This window comes from Leptonychotes weddellii, chromosome X, assembly GCF_054177405.1.
Source record: "Leptonychotes weddellii isolate Sample4059 chromosome X, ASM5417740v2, whole genome shotgun sequence".
Taxonomy (NCBI): domain Eukaryota; kingdom Metazoa; phylum Chordata; class Mammalia; order Carnivora; family Phocidae; genus Leptonychotes; species Leptonychotes weddellii.
Window position 1 is genome coordinate 69,383,079 of NC_138385.1, and position 11,808 is coordinate 69,394,886.

At 56.3% G+C, this 11,808-nt stretch overlaps 1 protein-coding gene across 2 annotated transcripts; it reads left to right on the forward strand.

Annotated features, from left to right (window-relative positions):
* Positions 1-114: 114 nt before the first annotated feature.
* Positions 115-10,084, forward strand: KCND1 (potassium voltage-gated channel subfamily D member 1). Of its 2 annotated transcripts, XM_081808918.1 has the most exons (7): positions 115-4,684; positions 6,427-6,589; positions 6,692-6,775; positions 6,879-6,977; positions 7,259-7,509; positions 8,630-8,858; positions 9,950-10,084. In XM_081808918.1, the coding sequence occupies exons 1-6, from the start codon at positions 3,564-3,566 to the stop codon at positions 8,853-8,855; spliced, it is 1,944 nt and encodes a 647-aa protein (XP_081665044.1). In that variant the 5' UTR covers positions 115-3,563; the 3' UTR covers positions 8,856-8,858; positions 9,950-10,084. The 2 variants fall into 2 exon arrangements, with proteins under 2 accessions (XP_081665044.1, XP_081665043.1); XM_081808917.1 differs by having other exon boundaries at positions 8,630-10,084.
* Positions 10,085-11,808: the final 1,724 nt, after the last annotated feature.

The following is an 11,808-nucleotide window of genomic DNA, read 5'->3' on the forward strand; positions in this document are numbered from 1 at the left end:
CGGGGAGTGGGGATCCTGAGGGGAGGGGCAGGGATTTCTCGTCTTTCTCTGCCCTGGCTCCCAGAGGCCTTTGCCTTCATCTCTGCATGAGCTCTCCCTCCCCAGAGACCAACTCTTTTTTATTTTATTTTATTTTTTAATTTATGTCTGGAAGCCTGGCTACTCTGCATTTGGGATTGGGGATGTTTGGGTGGGGCGTGGTCCATGTTCAGTGTTCTAGCAATGTGTGTGTGTGTATGTGTGTGTGTGTGTGTGTGTAAAGGCTGCAGCCAAAATACCATCTGGCCAGATGGGCCCACCCACTGACTGTCTACTCTCATTCTTTCCAACCCGGAGGGGTGTGATGGAGATGGGGAGGTCACACCATTGGAACGGGGAGGGAGGTCTGTGGCTGCAATTTCACTCTCCTTCCCCCAACCTCCCCCAGCTGTCTGCAGTTACCGTGGGCCCGCCCCTCCAACCGAGCGGCACAGAAATACCTACAGATATGTATGTGGGTGGATGTGTGTGGGGTATGGGTGTGGATAAGAGTGGGCAGGTGAGAGGATAGACAAGTGGTTAGATGGACTGCTGGGTAAATAAGTGGAAGGTTGCACAGATCAATGATGGGGGAGGTTAAGAAATACACAGGCAGATGGATGGATAGGCAATTGGATGAATAAATGGATAGATGGATAGGTCGGAGATGTAAGTAGACGGATGGCCAGGGGAATGGATGGATGGATGGATGGATGAGGAAGAGTGAAGAGTAGGTAAGTAAGTGATGGGCACGGCTATGGATGGACAGATAATGGGTGCTGGGGGTACATAAGGATAGGGTGGCAAATAGGTGGATGGGGTGAACATACAAATGGATGAGCGAGTGGGTGCATGGAGGGATAGGTAGAGCACTGGGTTGTGGGTGGGAGAATGGATTGATAGGTGCGTGGTGGGTGGATGGAGGGACGGAGAAACAGACAAATCGGGAGTGTGATGAGTGAGCAAACAGGATTACGCAGGTGGGTAGATTGATTGAAAGGGGAAAATTGGTCCCCCCTTAGTGCTCCCCCCCCGCCACACTTTTAATTACCAAAAAATGAGGCTTCCCCTGTGCGCCATGCCCTGTGCCATCCCCTCTCACATGACTCCATTTAATGCCTCCCACTATACTATCAAGTTGGGGTAACTCTCCATCTGACAGCTGAGGATACAATGCAAGTCACTTGCTCAAGGACACAGCAAGTCAGTAGCAAAGCTGGGGTTCAAACCCACCCGTGGTCTGAGGCACTCGGTACCCGGTACTCTATGCCACCCGGGAGCAGAGTCCTCTAGCAGAGGCGGCATGAATTAAGGCTCCTGGACGCAGAGGGATGAGGCAGACTGCCCCTCAGAGTGGGGCCCGCCTGCGAGAGACCCTGGCATGGGGGTGGGACCTGGCTTGTCCCCATCCTGGCTTGCCCCCATCCACACTCCCCTTACCCCCTATTTCAGGCTGGTGCTCCAGTCCCATAGCAACCATCTTGGTCAGAGCTGGGCTCTAACGCATGCACCCCCCCCCACCCAGGGAGCAGCTTTGGGGGCCTGGCCATCTAGAGAAATACCCCCCACCAGTCCCCCCATCCACCCCCTTCTCCAGCCCTTCTCCAGCATGGGGGCAGGGAGGGGACACAGCGCTGCATCATTCCCCATGGCACTCCGCTCTGGGGCCATTAACAGACGCCTCCCCATCGATCAGATCTGCTAAGTGCTGCTGATTCAGACGGGTGGGGGTGGGGGCCCCCGGGGGCAGAGGGGGTAGGAGCTGGGCAGGAAGAGGGGGGAGTCCAGGAAGGAGGTGGGGAGAACTGGCAGAGCTCCCTGCCACCCCCATTTTCCAGATGACGCGACTGAGGCCCAACCAGCTTTGTAGGAGGCGGAGTCTCCCCAGGGTCCCTCTCAGGCTGTCCTAGGGGAGGGGGCTCCGGGAGCCACGAGGCCCCTCCCTGCCTCTCTCTCCAGCTCCCGGCAAGCTCGGAGGGGCGGGGAGAGAGAAGCAGAGAAGGAGGAGAACTCGGGCAGCTCTGCAGAGGGGGGCAGGAGCTCCGGTGTTTGGTACCCCCAGCCCCACCGCTGTGGCCACCGCTGCAGCGGGGACACAGGTGAGGACGGCCCTTGGGGGAGGGGGAGGGGGGCACCAACAGCGCTGTCCTTGTCCCTTCCCTGGTCCGGCCCCCATGCTCTAGCCCATCCTGGGATAGTCCCCAGGGCTTCTCCTGGCCCTTGTCCTTCCAGGGCCCCGGCCCCCTCCCCCTGCCTGTGCCGCCTTCTCTCCCGGGCCGACTGTGGCTGCTTCCCCTCTTCTGCCGCCGCCGCTTCTACCGCCGGCCCCTCGGGGTGTGGCTTCCCCAGACCAGCCCCTAACGGTGGGACGCAGCTTCTCCCCGTCCTCCCCCATCCGCCCCCCGCAAGGCCCGCCAGCCCCCCTCCCTGGAGACACACCCAACTCCTTTTAACACCCCACCGCTCTCCAACCCATTTTGCGGGGGGAGGGGGGACCCCTCCTCTTGTCTTAGTCTTTATCCATCCTCTGGGTGCTCTGGGGTTGTGCCCAACTTCCAGTTGAGCCCCAGGGGGCTTCCTCAGGCCCTTTCCTCCCCCCTGGAACTCTTGGGAGGGTGGACCAGACTTTCTCAGCAACCCCCCCCCATACCCCTCGCTCCCAGACACCTCTCGGTCTCTGAAAAATAACCTAGCCCCATATCTACCCCTTTAGATGCCCCACTCCCTTCTCCAGCCCCTCTAGGGGGCCCCACCTCGCCTTCCTTCCCCAGAACTCCTGTAGAGTGTAGATAACACCCCCCACCCCCCCCACCCCTCCGCGCCAGGCTATTCTTGGCAGCTCCAGGCACTCCCAAGACACCTCGCAGCCACTTTACAACCTCCTGGTTCTATAGCCACCTCTTCGTGCACGAACCCCTTTCCTGGATCCACGAGGGAGCTCCAGTCCCCTAATCTTTTCCCCAGAAGTCTTGAGGGTGTGGATGAGCCGCCTCACTTTTCTCGGCCCCTCTAGAACGCCCCCTCTAGACACTCTCGGCCTCTTTGAAACACCTCTGGTCCCATTTCCACCCCTCTGGACGCCCCGGTCCCTTCTCCAAGCCCACTAAGGGGTCCCAGCCCCATCTTCCCTGAGAACTCTTGAGAGTGTGGACAACTCCCCAGTGTTTCTTGCCCCCCTAGACACCCCAGACATCTCTCAGGCACATGCTGACCCCTCTAGAGCCATCTCTGTCTCTCTAAACACTCCCTCAGATCCTTCTCGGCCCCTCCAGGCGCCCCTTTGCTGTTCCTCTCCATGTGCCCTAGCCCCTCCTCTGTAGGTCCCTCAAGACAACCCCCAAGTCCCCCCCAGACCCTCTAAATGCCCCCCAAGCCCCTGCCCGTCTCTCTAGTTCCTCCTGGTTCCTCTTGGCCTCTGTAGACACCCCCAGTTTGCTTGTGCGAGTGGCCCAGGGCCTCTCCAAGCCCCCACCATCCTGGAGACAGCCACACTCTCCTAAAGGCCACCCCCCCCCCAAGTCTCCGTGGGCCTGGGGCGCGGCAGGATGGCGGCAGGCGTGGCTACGTGGCTGCCTTTTGCGCGGGCGGCCGCGGTGGGCTGGCTGCCCCTGGCCCAGCAGCCTCTGCCCCCCGCGCCGGGGGTGAAGGCGTCCCGAGGGGACGAGGTTCTGGTGGTGAATGTGAGCGGCCGGCGCTTCGAGACCTGGAAGAACACGCTGGACCGTTACCCAGACACCCTGCTAGGCAGCTCCGAGAAGGAATTCTTCTATGACGCGGACTCGGGCGAGTACTTCTTCGATCGCGACCCGGACATGTTCCGGCACGTGCTGAACTTCTACCGCACGGGCCGCCTGCACTGCCCGCGGCAGGAGTGCATCCAGGCCTTCGACGAAGAGCTGGCTTTCTACGGCCTGGTGCCCGAGCTCGTGGGCGACTGCTGCCTCGAAGAGTACCGGGACCGCAAGAAGGAGAACGCAGAGCGCCTGGCGGAGGACGAGGAGGCCGAGCAGGCCGGCGATGGCCCAGCCCTGCCGGCCGGCAGCTCCTTGCGGCAGCGGCTCTGGCGGGCCTTCGAGAACCCGCACACGAGCACTGCGGCCCTCGTTTTCTACTACGTAACGGGCTTTTTCATCGCCGTCTCGGTCATCGCCAACGTGGTGGAGACCATCCCGTGCCGCGGCCCCGCGCGGCGGCCCCCGAGGGAGCAGCCCTGCGGCGACCGCTTCCCCCTGGCCTTTTTCTGCATGGACACAGCCTGTGTGCTCATATTCACGGGCGAGTACCTCCTGCGGCTGTTCGCCGCCCCCAGCCGGTGCCGCTTCCTGCGGAGTGTAATGAGCCTTATCGACGTCGTGGCCATCCTGCCCTACTACATCGGGCTTTTCGTGCCCAAGAACGAGGATGTCTCGGGCGCCTTCGTCACCCTGCGTGTGTTCCGGGTGTTCCGCATCTTCAAGTTCTCCAGGCACTCACAGGGCTTGCGGATTCTGGGCTACACCCTCAAGAGCTGTGCCTCTGAGCTCGGCTTTCTCCTCTTTTCCCTCACCATGGCCATCATCATCTTCGCCACTGTCATGTTTTATGCCGAGAAGGGCACAAACAAGACCAACTTTACTAGCATCCCTGCAGCCTTCTGGTATACCATTGTCACCATGACCACACTTGGGTGAGTGCAGACCCTGTGTTGGGAGCTGCCCGACCAGTTACACTCACCGTTTTCTGTAAGAGTAAGAAGGGTAGATAAACGATCTCTTTTTTCTCGATTTGCGCTTCCGTTTGCTCTTCTCTAAAAAAAAACAGAGGGAGTTGGACCAATCTCCAAATCCCTCGCAGGTCTGACGATGCCTTCACTGTCCGGGTCAGGAGACTTGGGTTCCAAGGACTGTCTTAGGTGCACTCTTTCTGTTGACCTTGTTCTCTCTGGGCCTGTTTCCCCCACTGTGTCAAATGAGAAATGGTGATCCCTTCATCATTTAGAGGGGATTCCGTGACCTCACGGTTGTGAAAGTTCTCTGAAAGTTTCTGGTGTAGGATACCTAGGTACTGGCTTTCCATCACCTCCTTTTCCCACCTTGAGGACCCATGTCTTCCAAACCTCCAGAATCATCTGCCGTATGGAGTACTACCTCTGTGGCTTTGTGATTCCTTGATGTTCTCCAGGTCAAGGTATTTTCGGCATTATGTTTTTAGTGTCAGTCCTTGAGAGGGAACAGTTGGGATAAAGGCATCAAATGGGATCACCAAACTCATGTTATTCTTAAAGACATTGTCTAGGGCGGATACCGCGCTCCTTCTCTAAATTTCCATCGCTGGGAATAGGTGTGCAGTTGCTGCTCAGGATCTGTCGAATAGGTGAATTGGGCTTGCTCGGGGCTTTCAGAGAGGTACAGAAAAGTGGCTTTCAGGTTGCTAAGGAGTAGAAATTAATTCTGGTTGGAGGTTCAGAATTGGATCTACATACAAATACTGAGCCCTGAGAGTGGGTTGGAACTGGGTCTTTGGGTGCCTTTTACCCTAGCGAGTCCTTGCAGCAACCCCGGGAGGGTGGACAGCTGCCTGCGTCTCATAGTTGAGGACACAGTCTGAGATGACACATCACAGACCAGAAATGGCCAAGTTGGAGAGACTTTTAAATGAGTCAAAACAAAGAAATAAGGAACAGCCATCCTTGGGGGGAGGGGGAGTGGGACATGGACTGAGCGAAGGCCTAGAGGCTGGGACTGCAGAGGGGAGGGGATCTAATTGCTCCTATGGTCAGAACAAAAAAGTATGCTGTGCGATCTTGAACAAGTCAGCTACGGAACCTCCCTGAGCTTTGGTCCCCCCACCCCGGCCCCGTGAAACAAGTTGGTAAGATCGGCACTGCTCCATCTCCTTGGGAGAAGAGGTGGCATGAAGAAGAGGAGGGAGTTACAAGGCTCCCCCCTATTTTTTCATAGGAGGACAGTTTCAAGGCTTCTTCTGGGGTAATAAGAAGGGGTCCTACCTAGAAAAGGTAAGACAGATGTAAGCAAAACTAACAGAGCACTGCTCCCGGGACTCAGAGCCCCTCAGCTGGCTTGGGTGCTGGGACTCTCTGCCCAGGAGACTATATCTACTGCCTATGACTTCCTCCTTCTCTCCTCTGTTTGGTATTAATGGATTTCCAGCTGACTTAGATGCTCGGTGTGCAACTCAGATGGGGGGGCAGCAGATGGTAGGGGCCGAGGGCCAATTTCTCATTTGACCCCCACTGGTGGCCAGAAAGGTCTTTCCCCACATTTTGCAGAGCAGGAAACTGAGGCTCAGAAAGTTTCAGCGCCTGGCCAGGGTCGCAGAGCGTGTCGGGTTGGATGGGACAGAGTGGGAGACTGAGGGGTGGGTGCGCACTTTTCTTGACCTTGGCTCCCCCCCCCCCCCCGGCCCCAGCTATGGAGACATGGTGCCCAGCACCATCGCTGGCAAGATTTTCGGATCCATCTGCTCCCTCAGCGGTGTCCTGGTCATCGCGCTGCCTGTGCCGGTCATCGTGTCCAACTTTAGCCGCATCTACCACCAGAACCAGCGTGCTGACAAGCGCCGAGCACAACAGGTACCTGCCTCTTCCCTCTGAGTACCTCCTGCTGCCCACACGCCGAGCCAGTCTACTCTTGTGTCTACCCACCTGACTCTCTGTCTCCTCTTTTCTCTGTAGAAGGTGCGCTTGGCAAGGATCCGGTTGGCAAAGAGTGGTACCACCAATGCCTTCCTGCAGTACAAGCAGAACGGGGGCCTTGAGGTGGGGAGGGGCCTGCCTTGGGGTTGGGGGGAGGGGAGCAGTGACGGGAGGACGAAGGTTCTGACCTCAGTGCCCTGCTCCGTCCCCCGCCCCCCCAACCCAGGACAGCGGCAGTGGGGAGGAACAGGCGCTGTGCGTCCGGAACCGGTCTGCTTTCGAGCAACAACATCACCACCTCCTGCACTGTCTAGAGAAGACAACGGTGAGGCCTAAGGAGAGGTGGCGGCGTGGCAGAAGGAGGGGCATTCCTCTGCGGCCAGGCCAGCTCCCCCCACCCCCCCGGGATGGGAGGCTCACTACTAATTGTGGAAATCCCAGAGGGCTTCCTGGAAGAGGCCCCAGTACAGCTGAGCCTTGAAGGGTGGGCAAGGGAAGGGAAGCGAGAGAGACTTCTGGAAAGGAAAGAGCGGCCTAAGCAAAGGCCCAGGGGTGGGGTCAGTTCCCGTGTGCTGCCTGGTGATGGTGCCTCTCTTCTGCCCCCAGTGCCATGAGTTCACGGATGAGCTGACTTTCAGTGAGGCTCTGGGCGCTGTCTCACTGGGGGGCCGCACGAGCCGCAGCACCTCTGTGTCCTCCCAGGCAGTGGGGCCCGGCGGCCTGCTGTCCTCCTGCTGCCCCCGCAGGGCCAAGCGCCGTGCCATTCGCCTCGCCAACTCTACGGCTTCAGTCAGTCGTGGCAGCATGCAGGAGCTGGACACGCTGGCAGGGCTGCGCAGGAGCCCTGCCCCTCAGAGGTAAGCACCCCCACCTGCTGGCTACCCCCCGGGGGGAGCTCAGAGCTTGGCCCCAGGGGCGGGGGTTCTGAGGTGTCATGACTTCGCGCCCAGCAAGCCAATATTGAGCCCAAACTCCTCTATGCTGGGAGCTTGGGCTTCTCTTGTCTGGAGCTTGTTCTTCGTCGGTTCCTTCAGCAAACATTTATTGAGCACCTATTATATGCCAGGTACGCTTTTAGGCACTTTGGAGTTCCCTGTAGGAGTTTAGGAGTTGAGTTCACTTCAGGCAGCGAAGAGAACAGAGAGAGATCCTTGACCTTCTGGAATTTATATTCTAGTGCAAGAAGACAGTTAATAAACAAACAAAGACAGATGATGAGGTGTGTTAAGTGCCAAGAAGAAAAATAAATTGGGGGTGGGGGACAGAGAGTATAGAACAGGGTATGACGCAGTTTAAATAGTGTGGTCAGGGGAGGCTTTGCTGAGGTGACATCTGAAGAAGGTGAGGGAGGGAGCAAACAGCCTGTGCAAAGGCCCTGAGGCAGGAGTGGGTCTGCATGTCAGAGACACAGCCAGGAAGCTCCTGTGAGCAGAGTGGAGTGAGTGAGGGGGAGAGTGGTAGGAAGCCAAATCAGAAAGGAACAGGGACCAGGTTGTGCAGCTCTCAGGATGGATCGTTGTGAGGATTTTGGCATTGTAAGAAGTGACCGTAATGGAGAACATTTTTGCATGTGTTCTCATTATGTTCCAGGCACTATTCTGAACACTTGGTAGCACCTCTTACCTCATTTAATCTCCACAGTGACCCTATGAGGGAAGAAATATTGTTATTTCCCTGTGTGCTCATTATGCTAATCTAATCTCCGCAACGACCCTATGAGGTAGGAAATATTGTTATTCCCATGCTGGAGATGAAAGAGAGAAGAGAGGTTCAGAGGGGCCAAAGTGAGACCAGGATTTCAACCCAGGACCACCTGACCCCAGGGCCCTCACTGGGCACCGCCATAATGGAGGATGCAGGCGAAGCATTTAGCACAGTGCCAGGGACCCAGCAGGCGCTCAATAAATGTCACGATTGCTGGGGCGAGTATTAAGAGGACCTTTTAAGAAGCTTCCATCTCCCCACCCTTATCCACAGCCGCTCAAGCCTCAATGCCAAGCCCCATGACAGCCTCGACCTGAACTGCGACAGCCGGGACTTTGTGGCTGCCATCATCAGTATCCCTACCCCTCCTGCCAACACGCCGGACGAGAGCCAACCTTCCTCCCCTGGTGGTGGTGGTGGGGCCAGCAGCACCCTCAGGAACTCCAGCCTGGGCACCCCTTGCCTCCTCCCGGAGACTGTCAAGATCTCTTCCCTGTGAGCGGTGGGTCCGCCCGTCCAGAGGGCCCTCTCAATTCTTGGGGACTCCTTTCCAAAGCCATATTTTGGGGAGGCTGGGAGGGGTAGGCCTGGGGACCCCTTCTGCCCCCCACTGAGAACTATGCAATGGAGTTTGATGGAACGGCTCACCTGGTGGGGAAGCAGCCAGGGAAGGGGAAACTTTCCCCACCCCCGACAGTTTTTCCAGGGGGCACTGAAGTGCTGGGCTTCCTCAGGCCCCCTCCCCGCCCCCTCCACCCCCCCGGCCTCCTTGCCCCAGCACGCTGGGGCTGGCCTCTCTCCCCTAGCTGGCCTCCTGCATGCTCCTCCTCTTGGGCCCCTGGGGCCCCCACCTGACATCTGAGCTCTGGCCTGAGAAGGAGAGATGAGATTCCCTCTTCTCTCTGGCTGGGCTGTGGAGGTTTGGGGGTTCAGAGATGAGAACCTTCGCCTCTGATCTGGCCTCTAAGAGATGTCCCCGCCCTCCACCGAGCCCCACAACTCCCCAATTCTGAAGCTTGGAATGCAACCACAGGCTTCATGGGCCGTGGCCTCAGTAGTGACTTGCCAGCCCCCGGCCTTGGCTCAGGGGTCAGGCTGCCTCTCCCGATCCACACAGATAGCACAAACACCACTCCCCTTTCCTGGCTGCTGGAAACGGGTCCCTGCAACCCCGTCCTCCGCTGGGCCCCCAGCAAACTCTAGCAATAGCAGCTGCTGCCATGACAATTATGCAAAGCCTCTCTGCCCCAGTCTGCTGCAGCATTTACATCTGCCCTAATCAGAGGGGCCGCCTCTACCTACTCCTCTTTTCTCCTCTGGTTTGCTTCCTTCCTGGGTTCGGCTGGGGTCTGGACTGGCTGAGATAAGAGCCTAGCAGCCAGCGAGAGCTGGGCTGTGTTTGGAGATCATGGCTGATTCCAAGTTCTTGGGCAGGAGTCCAGAAGCATCAGGGGCTGAGGCCTGGGTTGTTCCTGAACTCTGGGAGTTGTTGGGGGCAGGAGGAACTTCTTGATCTCCTCTTCCTCCCTCCCCCCACCCCACAAAGCCTTTTCACATATTCCTCTCTCTTTTCCCTCTTGGGTCACCTTCCAGAACTCTGTGTCTGCTCTCAGGCTGAAATCTGGCATTATCTCAGGTTCCCTGTCCCCAGCACTGTCCCCGTGGAGCTGGTGGCTGACAAAGATGTAGTTTCCATCAGTCAATAAAACCTGAGAGGAGAGATGAGGATGAGCACCTCCTGGCTCTGTGGGTTTGGAGGCTGGGTTGGGCTGGTGGTTGAAAGTACTCTGGTTTCAATTCCTTTCAACCGGGAGAAGGGCAGGTGTGGGTACAGGTATTGGGAGGTCAGTGGTTGGTGACATGTTCTGGAAGATGGGGATCTAGGAGGAATTAAAGAGGGTGGTTTGAAGAGCTGAGACCCACAGCAGCACACGCTTGGTTAGAGGAGACTTAAACCCGGGCTTCCTGGCAGCAAATGACTCTGAACTGAACCCTAATTACAAGCATCTCTCAGGGGCGCCTGGCTGGCTCAGTCAGTAGAGCATGTGGCTCTTGATCTCGGGATCGTGAGTTCAAGCCACACATTGGGCCTAGAGCTAGCTTTTAAAAAAAGAAAGAAAGAAAGAACTCAAGATTTAAAAAGAAGAAAGAAAGCATCTCTCAAATTTGGCAAATTCCCCTTCCTTGTGGACATCCCCTGCATTCTCTCTGCTGGGCTACTGGGTACACTAGGCTAGTGTGTGACTGAGCCCTGTGGAGCACCGAGAAGACAGACCTTGGATTTGAGTTGACCTGGGTTCCAATCCCCAGGTGAGAGAGTCACTTAAACCTTCTCTTGCCTCAGGTTGCTAATTTGTAAAATAATAATCATTTATTCACCAAATATTTATTAACCGCGTATCATGTGCTAGCCCTAGGGATACAAAGATGGGCAAAGAAGACATTGTCTCTGATCTACAGAGGTGAGCACGGAGGGCAGACAATTAAGCAATTACAGTGTAGTGTTGTAGAACTAAAATCGATGGGATTGCAGAAGCATGCAGATGACAGGAGGACCTAACCCGGCCAACACCCAAAGAATGAGGCGGAGTTAGCCAGGCAAAAGGATAAAAATGTTTCAGGCAGATGGAACAGCATGTGCAATGACCTAGAGGTTAGGAGGCAAGCTCAGAGCCTTTGGGGAACTGAAATTAGTTCAGTTCAGCTGGGGAGGAGAGTGTGAGGCTGTGATGAGAGTAAGGATGTGGAGATAGGCCGGATCACAAAAACCCTTTGAAGCTATGATACAGATTTTGGACTTTATCCTAAGGATAACGGGGACCTCTGAAGGCTTGTAAACGGGAAAGTCATCACGAGGTTTGCATTTCAGAAGGATCGCTCTGGCTATAGACAGTGGATTCTAGAGAAACAGTCCTGGCGGGAGGAAGGGTGGTGAGGAGGCTTTTGCAGTAGTCCATTTGGTGGGTGATGCTGGCTTGGAAGTGTAGTGGTGGTAAGAGTTGGAGAATCAAGAGATTTGAGAGGTAGAATTGGCAGGACTTGGGATTGAAAGGCATGTGGGAGTTGAGGAAGAGGGAGCAGACGAGGTTGACTCCCAGGTTCTGGCTTGGGCAAAGCCTGAGTGGGGGGTGGCACTCACTGTCAAAAGGAACATCAAACCCATTAGCACACAGTGCCAGGCACACAGAAAGTACTTGGTGAAGATTAGCTACAACGATTACCCTAGATTCAATTTTAGACACGTAGTGCTGGACAAATAAATATCTAGTAGGAAATATAGGTCAAGTGAGAGGATCATGAGAAGATTCAATATGATAACATGCATAGGCATTTGGCATAGTGCCCTGAACACAATAGGCCCAGGAAACGTGAGTCCTCTCCCACTGAGTCTTCAGAGCAGAAAACACAACATGCCATTTGTAACTGACACCCTTCGGGGAAGAACTTCAACC